Raw genomic sequence first — 24,062 nt, forward strand, 5'->3', positions numbered from 1 at the left:
ACTCACTTTAAATTGATGCTTTTTTATGCTATTTTGTAGCTTGTATACATGCCTTTGCCCTCTATGAGCAGCACTTTCATTCTTCCATCATGCTGAAAGTTGTTCAGTTTAAATAATAACAAAACAAACAAACCAACCTTTCAATTTATGTGTTTTGCTATGACAAAAGATCTAATTAATACACTGATTATTTTTTATTTCCCTTTTTTTACTTTTGGCCAGTGCACAATGGCTTAGCAATATTTTATGTGTCTGCAGACTTTTAACTCATGATGAGGGCTGTATGCTGATCCCGCATTACTCTGGGCAGGCAGGATCCCAGTCAGCATGGTGTCACATTTACCCTGTAGAGAAAATGACTCTGAAGTCTCTGAAGTTGTGTCATTATCAGTGTATAAAGTGATGTCAACGAAACCTAAGGGAGCACATATACGGTAAAACATTACATTTTTGCCAATTAAGTGCTGGTTTCCTGATGCCAGAAACTATCTACTTGCTCCTTTTAAAAAACAGATGTTCTGCTCTAACTCTAAACTATCTGCTGCTTTATAGAAACTTACATGACAGTGAAACACAATCCACAAGGACTGTGGAGATAAATAAAGCTCCCTCCTGAGCACAGGGTGCATAATGACAGCGTATCTAACCAATGATCTATTCTCCCATGATAAGAAAAGGAAAAGAACAATTTGTAATTGCATGCATTAGATCTTGAGTCATGCTGTGAAACACACAATTGTAACGTGGGTGGGGTGCACCCCTCTTCTTTCCATTAGAAAACAAAAAGCTTTTAGAGGAGAGCAGAATGGAGGACTGGGCTTCAGGGGAATGATTCTGCTCCACGTTCATTTTAGCTGAGAGAGAAGAAAACAAATTATGAAGCATTACACATTTCCACCTGCTCTTGCCACAAACTTTGCTCCTCTCTAACATTAGGATACATACTGTTAAACAAGTCTTTATCTGCCGCAGCATTTCCCTCACCACATTTCTTTCTTATGAATGCATGATGGCCTCCACCCATCCCACTGGAGCATCATGCTCATGCTCCTGAATACAGCCCAAAAAATTTCTCCTAGAGCATTTAAGATTTTCTGAGATTTCTGTGATTTTCCTCCTTGCTTTCTAGAGATGTGCCCTTGTCATTTCAACTGTTCTTTTTGGAGAGAACAATGCCTGTCTGTTACAGTCAAGTTCAAGGAGAACTGGAAAATACTGCCACTCAGCTTTCTTCTCAGCCTTATTTCAAAATGTAGATACAGAGACAACAAGCAGAATAGATGTTTTCTACATTATCATAGCAAGTATCTTGGTCATATATTACAACAGCATCAAAATAAGTGCAAAACCAGTAGTGTAATTGGGGTGTGGCAACATTAGCAGTAAGTCACACATAGAAGTGAAAAAAACACTGACAACAAAATGCACCATCAAATGTTATTCTTTTAATACGCACAAAGTGTTCACTGCTGCAAAGTGCTGATTTCAAAATTGACTGTGGGGTAATAAAGAAAAATAATAATCTTTTGAAATTTCCCCTTTCCTTGGCACCATAATGATCTCAAAAGCCAAAAGGAGCAACTGCAAAGAAAGTTGGCAAGGAGAATATGCAGGACCTTAGACTCCCAAACTTCTGAACAAATAACTATTTATTAACTATGCATGTGATTTTTCAGATGCTAAGAAGTTTGCCAAATTTTGATGTATTTTCATGTGCCTGGCCAGACAGAGCTCTGACCTCAGCAAAGTAAATTTTGGGGGTTTGTTTTGGTTTTTTTTTTTTTGGTTCGGTTTTTGGTTTTATTGTTTTGTTTTGTTTTGTTTTAAATAACACAAGCAGAACAACCTACTATTCCCTAAGTTAATCTTAAGTATGGCTGAGCTATCTCAGCTGGAATTTTTCCAAGCAATTTACCCCTTAAAGCATTGAAACATATTCGCTATGCAAAACATGGTGGCAATTTAAAATGCTACCATACTTCTGCTATAATTATTTCCAGTACTGTTGGAGGAACACACCATATATTAGCTGCTTTGAAGCAAAACCTGTTTTTTTAATATAAATTCCCCGTAAACACAAGACTAAGCTAACGGACCTGGTGACTTTTCTAAACAGAAGTAACACAAGTAGGAGATGGTGACACTTTTGTTCTCTACACTTCACTGCCTCAGATACATAAGAAAAAAACAGCTAAAAGCATTGGTTTGGCAAAGTTAGAGACAAGTAGGATTTTAAATCAAGAGAGGGGTCTGTTTGCATACCACCTGAAGCACTTTGAATCTCAAATCATTTTAACTTGATGACATTAAACCTGCCAAGGCCATACTGAATTTTCTAACTCCTGTTTTCCTTTTTAACTTCAGATGGAAACCTCTAAAGTTCGGTGTTTTCTTTTCCTCATCTTTTTATGGAATTTAACGTGTTACAAAATTATTTCTACTCAATGAATAAAATCTAAGTACATTTCAAAGCAGCACTTTGCAGCACTACAAATTGACATCAAAATGCCATAAAAGCAATCGACTGTCATAGAATCATAAAGGACCTTAAAGATCATCCAGTTCCAACCCCTGCCATGGGCAGGGACACCTTTCACCAGACCACGCTGCTCAAAATTCCATCCAACCTGGCCTTGAACACCTCCAGGGATGGGGCAGCCACAGCTTTCCTGAGCAACCTCTGCCAGTGCCTCACCACCCTCACATAAAATTTCTTCCTTATATCCAATTTAAATCTCCCCTCTTTCAGCTTAAATCCTTCTCCCTCGTCCTCTCACTGCAGTCCCTGACAAAAGACCCTGTCCCGCGGCAGCATTATCAGAGCTGTAGAGTCACTGAACGGCTGTGCTGGAACGCCCGAGGGGACCGAGCGGAGGCTCCCCGGGCGGCTGCTGCCCCCGCACCGGCCGCGCTTCGGGCAGCCCGGCTCCCCCGAGGTCCCTCTCAGCGCGGAGAAGACGCGGCCCAGGTGCCCCGAGGTCTCTCTCAGCGCGGAGGAGACGCGGCCCGGGTCCCCGAGGTCTCTCTCAGCGCGGAGGAGACGCGGCCCAGGTGCCCCGAGGTCTCTCTCAGCGCCCCGGGCACACTCCCCCAGGCTCCCGCACCCTCGCGGAGCCGCCCCGGGCGGAGGGCGGTGCAGCCCGGCGGGGCGGCTCAAGCGGAGGTCTCCGCCCCGGGGTGGCCGCAGTTCCCCCCAGGCTCGAGCGAGCCGGGCAGCGCCTCCGGGAGCCAAGGTGAGCCGGGCGTGGGGGGAGGAATGGAGCAGCGCCCGCGGGCAGCGTGTCCCGCTCCCTGCCGGGGACGCCGGGGCTCGAGGTGCGGGAGAGGCTCCGCCCGGGTGCCCGCGGACCCCGGCGACTCTCGCTGCCCTCCCCTCGGGGCAGGGAGCCTCCCCGCCGCCAGCGGAGCCTCGGCGTGCCGCGGGGCGCTCGGCAGGGTTCGGCTGTACGCAGCCTCCGAGGCAGGATTGCGGGAGCTGCCCCGCAGCCCGGCGGGGCGGGTGGGATCCCGGAGGAGCGCAGCGCCCTGCATTCGCTGGCCGTGTCGGGAGAGCCGGGGCAGGCAAGAAAGACCGCGGTCCAAGCTGCCGAGCGGCCAAAAAATACACCATGTGAATGTGCTAATCCATCAGTCTTTAACTAAGTATGTAAGCGGGTAGTGCGGTTATGACAAAACAGGCAGTGCAGGCTTCCAGGGAACACGGTTTACATCTCTCTGCTGGTGGTGTGCTCGGCCACGTGGTTTACAGAAGAAATAGACGTGTCTCCTGACATTCAGGAGGCCCATCCTGCATGGTAAAAGCACAGAATCATATAATAGTTTGGGTTGGAAGGGACTTTAAAGATCATCCAGTTCCAACCCCCCTGCCATGGGCAGGGACTTGTCCCACTAGATCAGGCTGCCCAAAGTCCCATCCAACCTGGCCTTGAACACCTCCAGGGATGGGGCAGCCACAACTTCCCTTGGCAGCCTGTGCCAATGTCTCACCACCCTCATGGTGAAGAAATTCCTCCTTATATCTAGTGTAAATCTGCCCCTCTCCAGTTTATACCCATTCCCTCTAGTCCTATCACTACAAGCCTTTGTAAACAGCCCCTCCTCAGCTTTCATGTAGCCTCCTTGAGGTACTGGAAGGTCCCTATATGGTCTCCCTGGAGCCTTCTCCAGGCTGAACAACCCCAACTCTCAGCCTGAACTCCCTGATACTCTCATCTGAATGAGAAACATAGGCAGTCTCCACAAGCTTGGAGTGTATCCTTTGTGCACCAAAAGAGAAGTTATTAAATCCATTCACTGTCATAACTGGGAAGATGTATACCGTAGAGTCTTTTAGGCAGTGTATCATCCAGCCTGCCCTAATTGATGTTAAAACTTTGGATGCAGGAATACAGCCTACAAACAAAACACACAGCGTGCTATAAAACTGAAATAGACAGTTTGATTTTTTTTTTTTTTTGAGGTCTCCACCTGCCCCAGATTACAAGCTTGACTTTACGCCTCACAATTTCTGTTTACAGGATTTCGGCAGTCAGTTTTTCTCTTTGGTTCTAGTTCGCCTTTGTGAATTACATGATATGCATGTTTTGTCATCTGTTCCTGACTTGCTTCTAAAAAATATTTATTTCAAATGTTACTCTGTTGATGTCACTGTTAGTTAATTACCTTGCTGCTGCACATCAGTGGTGTAAATGTAGTGTAGTTTTAATACATCTGTTTCATTTAAGACAGATGGGTGAGCCCCAGTGCTTCAGAGGGCTGTATTAGACAACCCACTTCACCTGTGTAGGTTCCCACTCATTTCTCTTCACTAACTTTACAAAGTTTTTTTTCTAAAAGCTTTGTAAAGAATGTGAATTTAAGTTAAAACTTTATGTTTAAAACAGAATGTTTTACTTTTTGCTGAATCTTTTCTGTTCAGTTTCCCCCTATGGGCTTTCTGAGGGGCCTATTGCCTTTACTTGTACTACATGCTTTGTGGAAGCATTGCTTTAAAATTGTGATAATTTGGTTTGAAATATGGATTACAAATGTCTTGGGGAGGTTTGATGAATCAAGCATTACAGATAGCTGAGTGATCCTTGTTTTATCTTCTCTGAGAATTCTGATCCATCTGTGAGCAAACATAACAGGAAAAATGTACTGTCTCTAAAAGGGTGCTTTTGACCATTCCTTATGTCTTCTCCTTCTTTACCTCCTGTGGGTACTGCAGGCTCTTCTGTTGTTTGAACACATTATGACTGACAGCTCAAAGTAATTATTCAGTAAATTGTGTTTTAATTGTTCGTATTGGAGTTGGTGATTGTTTGATGTGCAGTATCTTCATGCAGGATATGATTATTTTGTTTATTTTGTTATCAAATGTATTTATTCCACCTAAGTTTGATTTTTACAGATCAAAAATCCAATTGTCACTACACTTGAGGGTGTCTACTAGACCATACACTGTAACTCTTGCACCTGTAAATCAGGCTTCAAACTTGAGCTTTTTTTAATTTTTAAAACTTTTAAACTAACACATTTGGGAGAGTAACAATTTTCACAAAGAGGGCAACAGTATGAACAGAGGTGCCAGCGGGATGTTGTAATTGTGTAACTTAGACTGTGACTGGAGCTATAGGAGCTTAGGAAGTGAAAAATTTACCCAGAACACTAAGATTTTTCTTTTGCTGTGTTTCACTTTTCCTGTTAGAAAAAATGTCTTAGAGCAGTGAGAGGAACAAGAGGCAGAAAGCTTTCCTTCTCTTGCTCTGCAGTATGTGGTGAAGGGAGAGGTTGGACTTGGATAACTTGTGGGTGGAGGGATCAGGTATTGCATCTCTTTATTCCTATAAAATGTCTGAGAAAACCAGTCTGGAGCACTGCGGGAGTTGAGAGGAGGCATTGCCTTGTTCAAGAGAGAACCTGTCTTGTTTGCACATTCATGAACATTTGTCCTTTGAGAAGATGGGAATACGGATTTTGTTAAAAGAGTGTTTATGTTTCAGAGGTGACTTTGAAAGAACATAGCTGATTTTGGTTTTCCTGCGTAGCATTCAGATATCAAGGCTTCTATCCTATCCTGCCACCTCTGCAAGCCACATTTCTATTTATTCTCCTGTAGATTTATTTATTTTATTTTTTAATCCTTCATTTCAGTATATCATAACTCATTTTGGTGTAGGCCCATCTGACCCGTTGTGATCATGACCACGTGAACTTCATGTGGTCAGACACTGCTCTGGGATGAAAGTGAAAATAAGACCTTTTATTTACCTGCAGCAATATAGAAGCTTTAGCTTTTTTTTCTGTTGGAAAGAAAACCAGTGACTGGTAACTTGCATCAATGCAGACTTTTCAAAGTACTTGGACTTTAAAGTTGGTTGAGGAGGATTCTGCCTATAGACATCAGCATTTTAGTTAGTCACCTGAGGTTCTGAGTCACTTGTACAGTCAACAGAGAGAGATAGATACTACTAAAACTTGTTTCAGCTGTGCAGTTTTAGACGGCTACCATGAATTGTGCTCTATAAAATTGCCTTTCTTTCCCTTCATTGACTAAAAAAAGTTGGGGATGACCAGGTCAGAGGCAGGTGTCATAGTTGACTCCACCACACATCCTTTCATGACTGGGAGTGACCCATGATAAAGTTGCTTTCGGAAAAGCAGGCATTTGGATCAGCTTTCCTTATCATCCAGCTTGTTGATTATTGATACTCTTGATATTGTGTAGCTGCCAGCATAGAAGAGTATGTTGCATTGTGAAAGAAGCTAGGGTGCTGTGTTTAAGTGGCCATAGAAGACTTCTGAGTGTCTACATGAACATACATTCCTCCCCATCCCTCAATATTAGTTTATAGCATTGCTCCAATACAGTGAATGAAAAGAAAACTTAAGTTACTTTGATCTGACTTGCAACTTTAATGTGGGAATTCACAAACTGATTTGACAATGACTGTTTAAAAAGTTCAAGTCCATCATTAGTTTCAAAGCCTTTCTTCCAGTAAAGTGAGCTTCTAGACCTGTGGCTAGCTAATTGCTCTCAGAATTTTTGCTACCAGAAGCTGTGTCAGCCTGCACACAGCACTGTTTCTTCTTGTTGAGCGTTGATCCAGCATGTCATGAATTCAGCTTCAAATGAATTACGGCTACAGTTATTAGGACAATTAGAATACTTGGGGGAGTAGATGCATTATGAATCCTAGAAGGAAAAGAAGGCTCAGTACATGGCTGATATAACTAACAATGGAAAGTTCTCAGACATCCTCAGACCATCCAGCTGATATAATAAAGATTTTGATAAAAATTTTGTCATTGTACATACACCTGTCAGGGAGAGAAGTGATGTATGGGGAGAAATTCTGCTTCTAGTGGTATTGCTGGTCCATCAGGCATAAACAGAACAGCTTGGAGCCAAAACCACAAATGGCCATTGGATGCATATGTCAATAAAAATTGCAAGTGGCTTTCTGTGTCCCCAGATTCAGGCCAAATAATGTGTCTGCCTAATGCAGCTCACTAAGAGAGTGGGAACGCTCTACACAATTGTGGCTTCCCTTCTGGCATCAAGTCAATTTAGGCAGCAAATAACAACTTGCTCCTCAGCATCCTTACCTGATCTGTTTTGTTGCTCTCACTACAACTTCAGATAGTCCAGACTGCAGACATAATTACATTTATTCTGCTTCAGAGCAAGATTTTGATGTACTTCTGAAGATTTTTCTAGTAGTTTCTGACGCTACTCGAAGCTCCCATTCTCTCGCTTGCTATGGGAATTGTGTTGAAACACAGAAATAAGAAGGATGTATCAGCCCAAAAAGTTTTTTTGAAAGTTGATGTATTTTTTTGTCTCTGAGTGCAAATTTTGAAAAGTAGTAATTTAAATAACCCATCAAGTCTACATTACTGTTTGCTTTTTGATGATTACTTATATTTGAAAGATCTGCTGGACACATGGCTTGGAGGGCCTGAGTTGGTGAGATAACCCTGAGCAAGTGAGAAGACGTGCTAAGAACAGGAACCCAGCTAACATTCCCAAATACTTGTTGTGGTTACAGCTTAGTTTTGTACTTTGGTGACCACATCTTCATGACTGAGGGGAGGCTGACAGACCTAATGTCTGAGTGACAAATACAAATGACCCAGTGTTTTTGGATGTCAGTCTTAGGAAGAGATTCAGCATAAACTTCACTGCCATTTTCTCTCATGGGTGGCCACATCCTTCTATGAAACTCAGCAAGACCTTTCATATCTGTTACTAGACAGACCTCTTGTTTCATCTGTGTCATGATGGAGTTGCTATCTGAGACTGGATCAGTTGTTCCATCCCCCCTCCACTAGGTAAGGAAAAAAAAGAGGGAGACAGTGGCACTTCTTTCTCATGGAAAAACCTTACAGAAATGGAAGGATTACAGTGGAAATGTCACAAGATTCTTGTCCTCTTGCTGCATTTTCTTCCCATAACAGTTTCCTTTGTGTGGTTCAGGGCTTGCTGGGCTGTGGCAAAGCAACCACAGCCATACTACTATAACATCCCATCTGTGGTGACTCCAGACATCCACTTTCCTTACAGATCCTCATCTGAAACCCACTGCTTATAGCTGTTTGTTGTCATTTTGCATTAGTAGACTGAAAGAAACAGCTTTTCTAGATGGAACGTTAATAATTGTAGAATCATAGAATAGTTTGGGTAGGAAGAAACTTTAAAGATCATCCAGTTCCAACCCCCCTGCCATGGGCAGGGACTTGTCCCACTAGATCAGGCTGCCCAAGGCCCATCCAATCTGGCCTTGAACACCTCCAGGGATGGGGCATCCATGACTTCCCTAGGCAACCTGTTCCAAAGCCTCACTACTCTTATGGTGAAGAAATAATGGGCCTTGAAATTGTACCTTACTGTTCAATCAGTAGTAAAGCTGAAGAAAAGGTTTTCAGAAAAATCTTCATGTAATTTTTCTATCATTCACTATGGTACCGAGCACTGTACTTTTGTGAAATACCTGTAAATTCATATTGAAGCATTACTTGCTTAATTTGATTTTAATACACATACTGTATATGAAACAAACAAATGTGTTCAGTAAAATTTTTACAGATTGTTTTCACCCTTTTACTTCATTCTAATCTGTTAGAGCATTTTAGGTTACTGTCTTTTCATCTTTCAGTCTTCCTTTCCTGTGTCATATGTGCCATTCCATAAACATTTCTGGCAGTAATAAGAACATGTGATTATAAGTGATAAGATGATGATTTATAGCTTTTGCCAATGACTAGGGCCTAGGAATAAATTATTTGTATGTGTAGACAGTTCTGTCATGGACTCTTACAGCATAAGCTGCACATAATGCTGATAGCTCATTGTAGGAGGGAGTGAATATTGGAAAAGATGAACCATTCATTATTCAACCTAGCAGCTTCTGCATATAAATTTTGTACTATAACTTTTAATTATTTTTTGTGTGTCTTCCAGAGTTTGTGCTATTATTTTCATTATTCCACACTTAACATATCTTCCTTCTATAGGAAATTGGGGAGGGGAAGGATTTTCCCCCCTTGTGGATTCCTGCATTCCTTCCTCTCTCATCTTTACGCTTCCTTGTCTTCCTTTTCTGCTCGTTAGACAATCTGTTCACATGGGATTAGCCTACCTTATGGGTTGTGAAGCTAGGTATCAAAATCTTCATTTAGTAGAGAGCCACAGGACACACTTCTATAGCTCAGTGACCTAAGGATAAGTGAATTCTGGGAGTAGTTTAGGAATAGCAAATGAGAATGAAATGCTTACAGCCCATCTGCTCCATTGCAGGGCGGAGTTAGGGTAGGCACTCTGCTGGATCCAAAGATATTAATAATTGCACTATTCTCATTTGCTGGTAGTTTTTTTAAGTACAAGACAGTCTTTTGTTGTAATGTAAGTTCTGTACAGCAATGTTGGGTAACTGGGAAAAAAAAAAAAAAGGAAGGAAAAATTACACCAGCATCAGCAAACTAGAGTTTATGGGAAGGAATGTGGAAACAGAACAGATTTGTGCTGCTCAGACTTACATTACTCTTTCACTATTCAGCTCTCCCATTAAGGCAGGAAATGGGAGGAAACTTGAACTGAAATTCATATTTTCTGGTAGCTTGTATGTCTGCAGTTGTTTGTACCTGAGTAGAGCTGAAGTAGACGTGTTAGCAGTACAAACTGGATGAGCTTAGATCAGCTGGTGGTTCATGAGCTGAATCCAGCTCAGGGTACACACTTCCATCCAGCTTTCTGCCTTTCTCACGAGAAGATGAGTTGGGGGAATGGAGATCTTGTTCCTGTGAGACAGTAATCTGACAAAGACTAGGGAATTGTTTCTTCTATCAACCTATGTGAAGATGTAGGACTGGAAATACATATCCTCCTACCATTTCATTTTACACAGTTGTGTGTGCTGCCTGTATGGCTTGTGGGTAGAATGTCCCTAAACGGGACCATTCTGCAGTAAATAAATCTGTGATAAAGGAACAAGATGATGACCAAGCCTATAGCCATACAGTATTTCTGTAATGTTTGTAACCCATAGGCCTGACTGAAGCACATTGTCTGTGTGCTGAGAGGATACTGTATAAAGATGAACAGAAGCAGCACTGCTTTTGAGCTCCTTCAGGAGCAGACAGGAGACTATGAAGCGAATTTCTGGTATGCAGAAATTGCTCTCCAGCTTTCTCCTCCCTGAGGTTTTCCTCCTTGCCTTACACTGGGATTTCTTTTTCCCTTGCATAAGGCGCTTTTAACTCCCAATCCTCAGCCACTCAAATATCTTTAGGTTACATTTTCAAGAGTCCAGAATCCAGACTCTATTCCTGTGCCTTAGAATGATTTTGGATAGGAGCTTGGTGAATGAGTTGTTTTGCACCCAGCGTGCATGCCATATCCCTCTACACGTGTTTTCTGTAGCCATAGCATACACTGCCTGTTACTGGTTAAATGCTCTTCCTGTGTTCTCTCATCTTAGCAGGAGAACCCTTTGCTATCTCCCTTCTCTGGCCTTGAGCAACTTCCTCCTGACACACCGTGGACAAAGTTTTAAGTAGTACTTTGTTCCTCTCAGTCTCTCTTAACTGAGCCTCTGGGACCATTCCACAATCATCATCAGTCATCCTAAGAACAGCACCCAGAGCTGCTTCTCTCAAACACCACTTTCAGCAAGACGGGCAAAGAAGCATTTATATTTGGAGCAGTGCATAGGAGAGAGGGCAAGGCTAGCGACCACAGAGGTGATGGATGCTGAGGCAGTGTCATCTGAAGGACAGCCTCAGACTCAGTGTCCCATGGTGCTTTGCGAACATACTAGAACTCTTTCTGTCTCTCAACAATAGAAAATGAAATACTTAAATATATATCACTGAAAAAGATGGTGATAAAGTTGTGCAGTTGGTGCACTCATGCATAGAAGTTCCTATGGCTTTTAAAATACCACTATCGTTGTAGCAAAACAAGGGTAAAATACAACCATTGTTGTCATTAAAGTGCAGCAGTATAGCTTTCAGGTCTATGAAATCTGGGTCTTCTTCCAAATTCAGTTCAGACTGCAGGTGTGTTCACGTAATACAAGTGAGTTAACCATGAATTTCCAAAACAGCAAAAAAGAGAACAAGCTTTCAAGAGGTTTAATTGTATAAATAGCATCATTACAATTTCTATGAAATGGAAGTAGGATCTGTGAGTTTGGAGTGCTCTTATCCAAAGGTGTTTCTGCTTACATCTGGATGGATGATTCTGGAGTTAGTAGTAAGCTTAAATATCTAGTGTGCTTTTATTCTTTCTGGAGGCATTATGAGCAGTGTGGTAGAAGATGACAAGGAATCAAGATTGGTTCCACAGTGTATGTGAAAATGTGCCTGGAGCAGTTAGTCGAAAATGCTGTGAAGTGGTTTTTGTAGCACCATCTCCAGAAGAGGCTCTAGTGCCTGAGGTTAACATTACAAAAGGATTCTCTCAAATTATTTTATTTATCTGCCATTTTTGTTTTAAGCCAAATGTGACTTACTTTTAAACTAGGAAGAATACTTTGCAGTTGTATCAGTCTTCCTGCAGCTGCTAGTGTTTTAGTGTGTCTGTCACTGTCATTCCATCATGAGCAGAGTTATGACATGTCACACCCATCCCTGAGATAAATATGCAGTGTAATTTCAGCTGCAGATAAACCTACAGTCATCGGCAGACGGGATTTCCCGGAAGAATAGGTAATGAGAATAAGAAACTGCTTTCAGAGTTATCTATGTGTGCAAGCTTTTTCTTGGAAAATGCTGTGCTTATGAATGTTAGGAAAGTACAGCACTGGAAGTAGTCTAATCAGTTTTGTTCCATCCTTTTCAAAATATGAGTTAGTATTAAAATAGAAGAGAGTTATGTGATACAGGGTCATCTTATGTGGGTAAGAAAGAGAAAAGTCTTTGGAACATACTAAGTGCCAAATCTGATTGTGTTTTTCAAAGCTTGAAGGCAGCTGCCATTTCTCCCTTATCAGTCCAAAATTTCCCTTCTTAGTACCTGATAGAATTATTAACTAATTAGATTATTTTTCTAGTCTGAGTTCTGCAGAGACAGATGCTCTTGTATTCTACTTCATAAAAATTGACCTAAGTGTCTGTTACGGACTTTTGACTAGACATGATGCAACAGCTAATTAAGGAACTTCCATCTTGCCTCTCTTAAGTACATAAGAAACATTTGAGTAGTTAGACTTTTTCTTGACACCTAGCTGTAAGATCATTGTAAGAAACCTAGTTAGATCCATTTCAGATCTGCAGGCAATTTGTCCAGCAGGTTGTCACCAGCACTGGCTAGTGTCACATGCTTCAAAAGAAGGAATTATACAAGAAATCCTGTGCAGGTGTGGTGTATATTGCAAAAGCTTTACTCTGCTTCCAAATTCGTGGAGGCTTTGTTTTAGGTCTTGAAACCTTAGGTTCATCACATCCTCGCCTGAAACTCTTTGAAATTGGAAAGCCAACTCCTGAGCTTGCTAACTCACCTGTTTTGACGATGATTTTCACAATTAGACTGCGCACATTTCCCTAGAACAGTTGCAAAGACTTTCAGTTTCATTTGCTATCCCACTGATTTTGTGTTATAAGCCAGGATGAAATGATACCTTGATAACTTTCCTATAGGTTTTGATGGATTTTTTATCACATTGCTTTAACACCTGTTTCCTGTGACAATCAGTTTATGATGTTTCCATCAGTTTATGATGCGGCTTCTCTCACATTCATCTGTTATTCTTAACTCTCCTCTTTTTTATTGTCTTTGATATGGGATGGTCTACTTTGCATAGTCTGGTGTAGGTAAGGATGATTTGAGTGATTTAATCGCTGGGCCACTGGTGGGTCGTTCTAAAATGTTTAAGATTTCTTTATGCCACTCCAGAAAACATTTAAACATTAAACGTTAGCAAGAAGTTACACTGCTTTAGTGTTTGTCTGGATAGCCAAACACCTTGTGTTTATTTTGGTGGACTCAGTACTCTGACACTTACACGCTGTAATGCAGGGACTAGGAGGTGAAAATGTGCTTTTGGTCTTTCCATGTGACTTGTAAAAATATTCTTTGTGTATTTTTATCCTTGCCATTTGCATATGTAATTCTTTAAGAATAACAGTGCTTTGAATTTCATGAACATGTCCGTAACTGTTCACCAAATCACTAAGTGGACTGGCTCCTAATAGTGGTCATAGCATGAATCCGCTGTAAGTCTTTGTTCTACTGATAGCATGCTGTTACTTTTCTGTTTGTAGCCCTTAGGTTGATTAACTTGCATCAACTCAGCTGAGGCTGAGTTGCAGAGATGGTAATCTCATGTGTGGTAACGGTTGATGTTTCCTGTTCAGTGTTACACCAGGGCTTTGAGCTTGTTTTCAAATTGCAAGTGTAGAAGCCTTGTTACCATGTGACTTAGACCACTCTTCCTGTTGAAAGGGACTGCCTTTTTGTAGTTCTCCAAGCTATCAGATACTAACAGTTCGAACTCTGCTTGGTATAGTGTGAGGCCAGGGTTTTTTTGAGCTATACCATATGATCACCTGATAATATTTCATTATCTTTTTTAATAGTTTATTTTTTAAGCAGGATTAATTTTATGCCATTGTTTTACTACTTGTTCTGTTAGCTTCCTGCCAAGTTATAATGATTCTATCAAACAGTTCCATTTCCTATGTATTGTTCGCAGACATAGTGCTGTTGTCTTACCTAAGTGAAAATCACAAAACTTCCTTCATTCTTAAAAAAAATAAAGTGATTTTATTGTTCTTTCTAGTATCTTAATGAATCAAAATGTATGCAACCATGCAGAAATCATATTCTGATTTTAATTACAGAGTTCATACTATAGATCAGGAAAGGCAATTCCTGCTCTACCTGTCACTGCATGACACTAAATAACATAGGGAAGGTTCTACTTAACCTGGGTAAGGTTGTGTACCTTGAGAGAGAGCAAAAGGACTACTTCTCCATTCTTGCATCTGAGCTAGAAATTTCTCAGTCAGTGTTTTTCTTTGGTGCTCTTGAATACTGGACTATCCCCATGGGAAAATAGTGCTGTTCACTGTCAGCGAAGTACGTTGCTCCTGCAAGCAGAGCAAGTCAGACCAAGGAGCGTGTCTTCTCCATCTCTGTGGGCTAGCTTTCTGTCTGAGTATCTGCCCCATTTTTCTGATATCATAAGTGAGACAACTTCATCCCAACTTCCCAGCCCATAGTTCAAAACATATAGAAATTTACATCTCAATTTCAAAGTAAGGGTGTATATGGAATAGATATTTAGGAGAGGTAAGAAGTTTTGTGTGGGTTTGTTGCCAGGTTTAAAGATACAGTGCACAGGGGTTTTGTATTGTCATCCAGGGCAACAAGGCTGATTCTTCTGAGAAGGCGATGGTCAGAGGCCCCCTCACAGGGGCACCTGAATGGATGCAAGTATGTTTTTTGGAAAGGTAGTGAAGTGTTTGGCAGAGAAAAGGCAGACACTGCAAAAGGCAGACACTAACAGGTAAGAGGAAGTAGGAACGTGTACAGAAACCATATATTTTCATTGGATGAGCTGAAATATAAAAAAGATGCTAGAAGTACAAAGAGTGTAAAATACAAAAGTTTTCTTATTCACGTCTCTTAATTTAGTTTTAAATTATTTTATCAGCAAAGAGGCTGCTAAATTGGAAATTGGAAAGGTAAAAAAATAACAGGTCTAGCAGGTCTGGAGGACTTCTGGTAAATGATGGGGTGAATAAATGTACTGGTGAGTCAAAATACAATTAGTCAATATTTATGTATTATGTTTAATATGCATAAACTGAGTTGTGAGACTATCAAGCTGAAGAGAAAATGCCCCAGCCCTTTAGGCATAGAGTATGAGAAATGTGGGAGTATTGAAAACAGAAAAAACCCCTCAAAAACCCAAAACAAAACAAAAAAAAACCTAAAAGAAAAGGAAGAAAAAGAGGTTTTCATGAGACATCAGTGAAGATTTGAGCATGTGAAGTTCGGGAGGAAAAAAAGACAGCAAATACCTTTGCATGTATGCTTGATATTACTTTTAAAAAGTAGTCTATAATACAACAGTTAGAAAATCAATCACTTAAAAAATAGGTTAGGTTTCACATGTATGCTTCCCACAAGCCCCTCCTTAGCATCTTTATTCTTGACAACCACAATTTCCTCTTTTTTTTAATTCTGATTTTTTCTCTGCTTAAAATCTTACATGTAACATGGGAAACTTATTGTAAAAGTACTGTCTTTTTTTTTTCAGTTTATTGTAGTTGATAGTGATTTTAAGAGTTACTATTATTAGTACTATATACAGAAGAAGCTGACAGAAAAATTACTGTTCAGTGGATATAGAGGAGGGTTGAATATGAAACTCAATATTCTTCTGTGGACTTTGGTAAATCTCCCCTTTTTCTGCTAAAAATATCTCATGCACCTGCAGGTTTCACTTGGCATTTCTGGTTTGAATAAGTTCAGGGGTACTTATAAAAGTCAAAAGAGTTTACCAAAATGCAGCAACATCTTCCTTGAATAGGGTAGTTCCCGCATCTGCATATCATTTTGTGTGTTTGTTCTTACTGTGCCAATCAAATAAAAGAAATGGAATTGGTTGTGAAGAGGAGTCAAAGAGGAGGAGAGTTGATGGACGCTCTTTTGCAGTTCTGTGTTTTGGGGCCTAATTTACTATCTTTAGCTTTTCTAGCACTTGACAAAATCGCTGATGAATTTGGAAAGTTCTCATATTAGTTTATTAGATCATTCAGTGTGTTCTAACATGAAAATATTTTCAGAGTATTTGGTGATTATGATGTTAATTTTGTCTTCCTAAACCCAATCAATAAAAATTCAAGAGAAAAAAAAATATCATTAAGGGCAATGGCTTTGATAGTTTTGTGACAACATGACTTTATCACTATGGCCGGTGATGATGATGATGATGGATGTCTGTTCATTGAAAGTGACACAAGTATTTCTTTCTCAAAATGTATGTTCAGGCCTTTAGTCTCTTCTCCCATCTGCTTAAGGTGAAAAAAAACCCTTAATATTAAATGTTGTTTATTGGAATTGAGCAAGAAAAGTCATCAGTGACTAACTTGGCTCCATTTTCCAGTGGTAATTCTTACAGAAATATTTGCACATTTTTCATAGGTTTACAGTATTTTCCTTATGAATTGAATGTGTGTGAAGACTCAGAAAATCATTTAATTGCAAAGAAAGCTCTAAATTTACTAGAGGCTCTAACAATCCTGTAATCTGGTGAAAGTGTTGTATAATCCAATATTCAGTTCCCTTGCATCTTTTTTTTTTTGTTAACTACTTAAGAGAATTCTTAGCTGTGGTGAGGGTTTTATTTCCCCTTTTCTTAGACAATTTTTACTCCTTCTCTTGATGAGTTCTCCTGGTTGTAACCCAAGGGTAATTTTTTTTTTTTATATTTCTATTCTGGAAAAATAAAACAAAGTAGGATGTCAGTTTGTCAGAGAAACCAGTTATGAGGACTTTTCCCTGAAAGCAGATCTACCCTATGCTTAAAAGAACCCCCAAAACATGCAGATGTCTAGATACTTAAAATTATTCAGTATTATTTAAGCACTGATGAGATACTTGTTAGTATGAACTACAGCTCCATTTTCTGTTATGTAAGAAATCTGACTTCACTCTGCCTGATCCAATAAGTGCCATTTTATCTATCTTTTTTTTTTTATGAAAATTGATTCTCCAGGTCCCAGGTGCATAGGAAACTGTTGATTCAAATAATGAATTAAAAGTCAGTAATAGTTTACCCAACCGGTATGCTGCTGAATCTACAGAAACAGAATTTTATATAGAAAGCTCTGTTTGATAACTATACATAATATATATATTACATAAGCCATCCACTATGCGTTTGTCAGCTGGAAATGAAGCAGATAATCATAGAATCATAGAATGGTTTAGGTTGGAAGGGACTCTAAAGATACATCCAGTTCCAAGCCTCCAGCCATGGGCAGGGCCATCTCCCGTACATCAGGCTGCTTAAGGCCTCATCCAGCCTGGCCTTGAACTTCCAGGGTGGAGGCATCCACAATACCCTTGGGCAAGCTGTGCCAGTGCCTCACCACTCTCATAGTGAAGATTTTCTTCCTGATGTCTTATCTAAATCTTCCCCCTTCCAATACATAGGCATTCTCTCTTGTCCTGTCACTACATGCCCTTGTAAAATGCCTCCCCAGCATTCTTTTAATCCCCATTCAGATACTGGAAGGCTGCTAGAAGGTCTCCCTGGAGCCTTCTCTTCTCCAGGCTGAACAACTCTAAGTCTCTCAATGTCCTCATAGCAGAAGTCCTACAGCCCTCTGATCATCTTTGTGGCCCTCCTCTGAACCTGTTCCAACAGCTCCGTATCCTTCTTATGTTGGGGATTCCAGAACTGAACACAATACACCAGGTGGGGTCTCAGAAGGGCTGAGTAGAGGGGGAGGATCACCTCCCTCGACCTGCTGGCCATGCCTCTTTTGATGCAGCCCAGGATACAGTTCGCCTTCTAGGCTGGAAGCTCACATTGCTGGTTCATGTTGAGCTTCTCATCAATCGGCACCCCCAAGTCATTCTCCACAGGTCTGCTCTCAGTCACATCATCCCCCATCCTGTATTGAAACTGTGGATTGCCCCAATCCAAGTGTAGGACCTTGCACTTGGCTTTGTTGAACCTTAGAAAGTTCAGACAGGCCCGCTCCTCCAACTTGTCCAAGTCCCTCTGGATGACAGCCCTGTCCTTCTGGTGTGACAACTGCACCACTCAACTTGGTGTCATCTGCAAACTTGCTGAGGGTGCACTTGATCTTGTGCAGTCAGTGAATATATTAAACAGCACTGGTCCCAGCACAGACTTCTGAGGGATACCACTTGTCACGGATCTCTATCTGGGCATGGAGCTGTTGACCACTATTCTCTGAATGTGACGATCCAACCAATTCCTTATCTACCAAACAGTCCAGCCATCAAATCCATATCACTCCAATTTAGAGAGAAGGATATTGTGGGAGACTGTGTCAAAGGCTTTACAAAAGTCCAGATAGATTACATTCATTGCTTTTCCCCTGACTACTGATGTGGTCACTCGATCATAGAAAGCCACTAGGCTGATCGATAAGATGACTTTAGCTCTTCATTCACTCACTCACGTGTGGTGTGCTTTCCCTTTAAAATGTTTTTAATGACATCCAGCTCCCAAATCTTTAAGACTTTGATTTCTGGGATGTGAGAACTCTGAAAGTTCAAATTCCAGTTCCTGGTTGCCTGTACCTTGGTTAGTTACAATAGCTACAAAAAAAAAAAAAAAAAAAAAAAGGTCTAAGACAGATGGAATATGCCCTGAGCCTGATTGAGGAAAGCTCTGCATGCCTGCTCCTAGTGTGTTCTAGTGTCAGACATAACATGGGTGGTAAAAGGACCAAGTCCAAAGTAGGCAGAGCAGCTCAGATTGCTCCAGTATCATATTAAAGACATGCTACCAAATAATTCTCAAGTAACAGATACTGACTTTTATCTTTTAACAGTGAAATAGTTACGTGACTCAAGATGCTCTGTTAAAGGAAAGCATTAAGATTGTAGAACAGGATACCCGCTGGTCTTCTTTTATTGCCAGGCTTTGTAGTCATTAGAGTTGTTCTTGTCCTCAGTTTACTGCTTGTCTTACATCAGGTTAGTCCTCATTCTGTAAGGTGCTGTGGTGGGTTGACCTTAGCTGGACACCAGATGCCCACCAAGCCACTCTATCACTCCCCCTCCTCGGCAGAACAAGGGAAGAAAATATAGTGGAAAAGCTCATGGGTCAAGATGAGGACAGGGAGATCATGTACCAATTAGCAGTTCAACATAGGGAAATTAATTTAATTTATTGCAAATTAAGAAGACAGTAGGACAATGAGGAATAAGAACAAAACTAAAAACATCCTCACCTCACCCATCCCTTCTTCCCAAGCTCAGCTTCACTCTCAGCTCTTCTACCTCTTCTGCCTCAAGCAGCACAGGGGCATGGGAAATGGGGATTACAGACAGTTCATAATGCTTTGTCTTTGCCATTCCTCCCTCCTCATACTGTTGCCTTGCTCCAGCTTGGGGGCCTCCCATTGGAGATAGTCTTTCATGAACTTCTCCGGTTCATGAAAGACCTTCCCACAGGCTGCAGTTCTTCACAAACTGCTCCAGGATGGGTCCTTTCCACAAGGTACATTCCTTCAGGAACAGACTGCTCCAATGTGGCTCTCTCACAGAGTCACAGGACCTGCCAGAAAACCTGCTCTGTGTGGGCACCTCTCCACAGGCTGCAGTTCCCACCAAGAACCTGCTCCAGTGTGGGCACACCATAGCCTGCAGCTTCCTTCAGGGAATGTTCATCTGCTCTGGTATGGTCTTCCATGGGCTGCAGGGGAACCACCTTCTTCGCTATGGTCTTTGCCATGGGATGCAGAAGAATCTCTGCTCTGGTGTGTGGAGCACATCCTCCCTCTCCTTTTTCACTGACCTTGGTGTCTGCAGTGTTGTTTCTCTCACGTTTTCTCACTCCTCTCTTACAGCTGCTGCATGGCATTTTTTACCCTTTCTCAAATATACTGTTGCAGAGGTGCCACCAGCATCACTGGTGGACCCAGCTTTGGCCAGCACCAAGTCTCCCTTGGAGCCAGCTGGAATAACTGTCTCTCTATGGCGTGGGGGCAGCTCCTGGTGTTTTCTTGCAGAAGCCACCCTATGCAGCCAGAACCTTAACACAGAAACCCCATAGAGGTGCACACAAAGCCAGTGGACCAAAAGGATTACTTATATGTTTAAAATTCGACCCTAGTTTGAACCCAAGTTTTATGCGATCAGTACCAGGGTTCTCAATCTCTTGCAGACAAGGACCTCTTAAGAGAATTATATTTATAGTTCTTGTTTCTGACAGTGTTCCATGTCAGTCACCCTTTTACGCTACTTTTTTTCCCTGTAAAGTAACACATTTATGAGAAAGAGGATTATTGCAGAAGCTGTATCTCCCCAGTATCTCAGCAGCACCAGCCTGTGGTGCTGTCCTCACACCTGCCTCTGGCAACAAGAGCCATTTACTGTCGTGCAGCATGTACCCATTTTCCTTGCCTCAGTGCCATCAGAAATCTTGAGATTAGGTAAGACCAGAGTTCTCTCAGTGTGCTAGAAGTTGAAAGAAAATAGGAAGAAATATTTAGATAAAATGTTGGTCATGTACCTAACCATAACCAGGTCCTGTACTAGGTAACATCTAATGAACTCTTTCTGTATTAGTCATCTAAGCCAAAGAAAGAAATATTTTGAGATGAAGGGTTCAAGAATTTCTCAAACTTTGTTTCCCTCTCCATTTCTCTCTTTGCTGTTTAAGGTACAGTCATGATTTATTAACTAGTTACTTCCTATGAAATATAGATAATATGGGGAGCTTGTTGGAACTCCTAATGAGTGCAGAGACTAAGTTTGTGTTTAAGCATATACAGGACTGAGATTCTGATCTGTTAGTAGTTATTTCTAAACTATGGGTGGAGATTTTTGCAAGTCTTGAACAGTTGTTGAAGTTAATTGGGAATGCAATATAAAAGAACGCTGTGGTTTTGACTGCTGCTGGTTTTGAAATGAATTTGTGATGTTTCCTTATCTGTGGATATTTTTCTTTCAGATGGAGCAAACATGTGATGATATAGATGAAATGTTCAGCAATTTACTTGGGGAGATGGACATGCTGACCCAGGTAAACAATTATTTTCCATCAAGATAAGAAAAATAACAATTACATGCTAGACAAGAGGCAACGTTTGTACATGCTTCGTGTACCTCCACTCTGAATAACTACAGATACATTATTTTGAAAAACCTCCAACTAAATTTCTCTATTTGACATTTAAAACAAGTGGTCTGAAGAATAAGGTAATATTAGTGCAGGGTAGTTTGTAAAAGAGGGCTACCTGCTTATGAGAGACACTTTGTCCAATGAAACAAATAAGCAATTTAAATTCGTCTGGGCTTGGTCCCAAGAAATTGAAAGATTCTTTCAAAACAGGAAGAGATTAGGTCAGAATTTCAGGCATGAATGCTTTGCATACATAAGTGAATGGGATTTGGCATGAGTGTCAAATATGAACTGGACATGAAAGTAACATCTTGGATATATGCATAAAAGCAATCTTTAGATATGGCAAAATACTAGGTTACAGCTGGGTGGCATTAAAGAATTTATAGAGACATTATTGCCAGTGCTGAATACACTCTTGAGAGGGAACTGTAAAACAGCATGAGCCTGTTTCTAAACCTGTAGTCATGGAATACTTCCTGCAAAATCTGATGAAAGGAGAATTTTTGTTTCTAAATAAACCCCACAGTGTCAATAAATTTGTTGTATTTAATAAATGTGTGCTTGAAAACACTTAAGTTGTCACCCTGGAATCTGTGAGAGTTTGCTTACAGCTACTGCATTGAAGGATCTTTTCTCTTAGTGAATCCCATTACTGGCCAAATTTAAATACCAGTGAGTCTGAGCCACCAAATAGGAATTGTGCTTAAGCTGTGTAAAAGCCAAGATTTCAGTTGAAGTCCTTAGCTTTTAAATCACAATACTTTACACCTTGGTAGCCTTTCTGCTTTTTAAAGGCTTTTTATAGCCATGTGTATTTATTACATATATAAAAGAGGGAGGTGCTTAGGGTAATTCAATTTCATTATTATGTCTTGGAAATTAACAGAAGACTGCTTATGATAAATTTTACCTCCTCACGTTGGACACAGCACTGTTATGAATGCAGGTGATGAGAAGACAGTAAGAGTGAACCTCTTCTTCCTCCTCTCATTGGCACAGTACTGGATAGGATGGGACATGTTCCTAAAACGGAGACTGAGTCCTCCTCCTCTCCAAAGTTCTGGCATTACCTCTTACCTCAGCATTGTATGGGAGGAGACAGGCGTGCCTGAAAGGCTGAAAACTTTCAGATAACAGGCTTGCACCTTTAGACTCTTAATTTCCAAAATGAGACTGTAGAAACTTTTTCATCCTTTTTAACCAATCTGTCTATTCCTAAAGTAAGTGTAAATGATGGAAGCACAGAGAGATGCCTTCACACTGCATAGTAGGGCTGAAATGTGAATGCAAATTCAGAACTGGGCTTTTCTGCTGTTTCTATGTACTTAAGTTTCAACTTTTTTTTTTTAGAATTTCAGTTGTTTTCTCTTTAATTTCCCTTTGCATGTACTTACTTTTTTTTCCCTGCACTTTTATGACCATTATGACTTCTTGTTAGATGAGCAATGGATTTTGGTTACCAGCTCTGTATAACTTCAGAGGAAACCAACATATCCTGGGTGGGAAACAGGTGAAAAGAGCTGCCAAGAAAAACATTTACATTAATTTTAATGGAGAGCGCCTGTCTGGTGCAGGCAACTCTAAGAAATGTAAATACTTCTGATACAAATTGAATATGACCACCAGGAGACGAATATCTCACAGGGATGTATGAACAAGGGTATGACTTGTAGTATATGCGAGGTAACCCTTCCATTCTGTGCAGCATTGGTAAGACCTCAACAGGGAAATTGTGTCCATGGCATTTTGAGAAGAAGGAGAGTCAACTGGAGAAAATCCGGAGGAAATCAATGGGAGTGATGAGAAGGAAAACAAACATATGAACTATAAGAAAAGATTACACAAGGTTTTTTTTGTCTAGAGAAGAGTGATGATAATCTCAAAATACGTCAAATGTTGCATCAGAGCAGAAAAAAGTACACTGCTGGCTCACATTTAGTCGGCTGTCAATCAACACTCCCAGGTCCTTCTCCTCTGGGCAGCTTTCTAGCCACTCTTCCCCTACTATGCAGCACTGCAGAAGGGTTTGATGGAAGGAATAGTGATCTTAACGATCTGTAGAATAGACTGCCAGAGATGATGATGGAATTTATCTAATTGGAAGCTTTTAAAATCTGGTTAGGTATATATTTTTTTAGGCATGACCCAGGCATAGCAGACCTGCCTTAGGACAGGGGCATGGTCTGGACATTCCTCTCAGTCTTGTCTACAGTGTTTTCTCATTAGAGCTATCACCTTCCTCACTGTGGAAGGGAGAATTTATCTTTTTCTGCCTCCACTGTATGCACTTTTCCTAACTTGTGAAGTGCCAATTACCTGCCTGTTTCCTAAACAGCAAGCCACAAACTAGGAATTCTCTATTTAATGATGCGGATTTGCAGTTTTACTGCAAACAGCAGCATGTTTTGTTGTTTCTTCTGTTTGGGTTTTTTTTTTTTTTTTTTGCAAGCAGCATGAAAAAGCAACAGCTTTAAGTAAAGCACTCTGGAGCAAACGCCAATGTATAGCTCAAGTGTGTACCCAGCTAGACTCTTTCAACACCCTCCCCATGGTCCCCTTAAGAAAAACCTACCAAAACCTAGAAGTCAGTCTGGCTTTATCCATTGTCTCTATTAGAAACAGCCCTAGCCTCTGCTGTTCCTCACACCAAGCCTAGGTGTTGCCTGACAGGAGTTACAGTCATCACGGCTCAGATTTGGATTGAGCAGCACGCAAATTGTTCAACACTTCAAATGA

General features: G+C 40.9%; 1 protein-coding gene across 1 annotated transcript in view; it reads left to right on the forward strand.

Annotated features, from left to right (window-relative positions):
- Positions 1–3,147: 3,147 nt before the first annotated feature.
- The window catches only part of APBB1IP (amyloid beta precursor protein binding family B member 1 interacting protein), a 65,982-nt gene continuing 45,067 nt past the window's right edge, over positions 3,148–24,062 (forward strand). Inside the window, exons 1-2 of the mRNA XM_009569312.2 lie at positions 3,148–3,233; positions 21,153–21,224. Coding sequence (XP_009567607.2) covers positions 21,153–21,224 — 72 coding nt within the window. The 5' untranslated portion in view covers positions 3,148–3,233. The remainder of the gene's footprint in view (positions 3,234–21,152; positions 21,225–24,062) is intronic.

Source organism: Cuculus canorus, chromosome 2 (assembly GCF_017976375.1).
Source record: "Cuculus canorus isolate bCucCan1 chromosome 2, bCucCan1.pri, whole genome shotgun sequence".
NCBI classification, from domain to species: domain Eukaryota; kingdom Metazoa; phylum Chordata; class Aves; order Cuculiformes; family Cuculidae; genus Cuculus; species Cuculus canorus.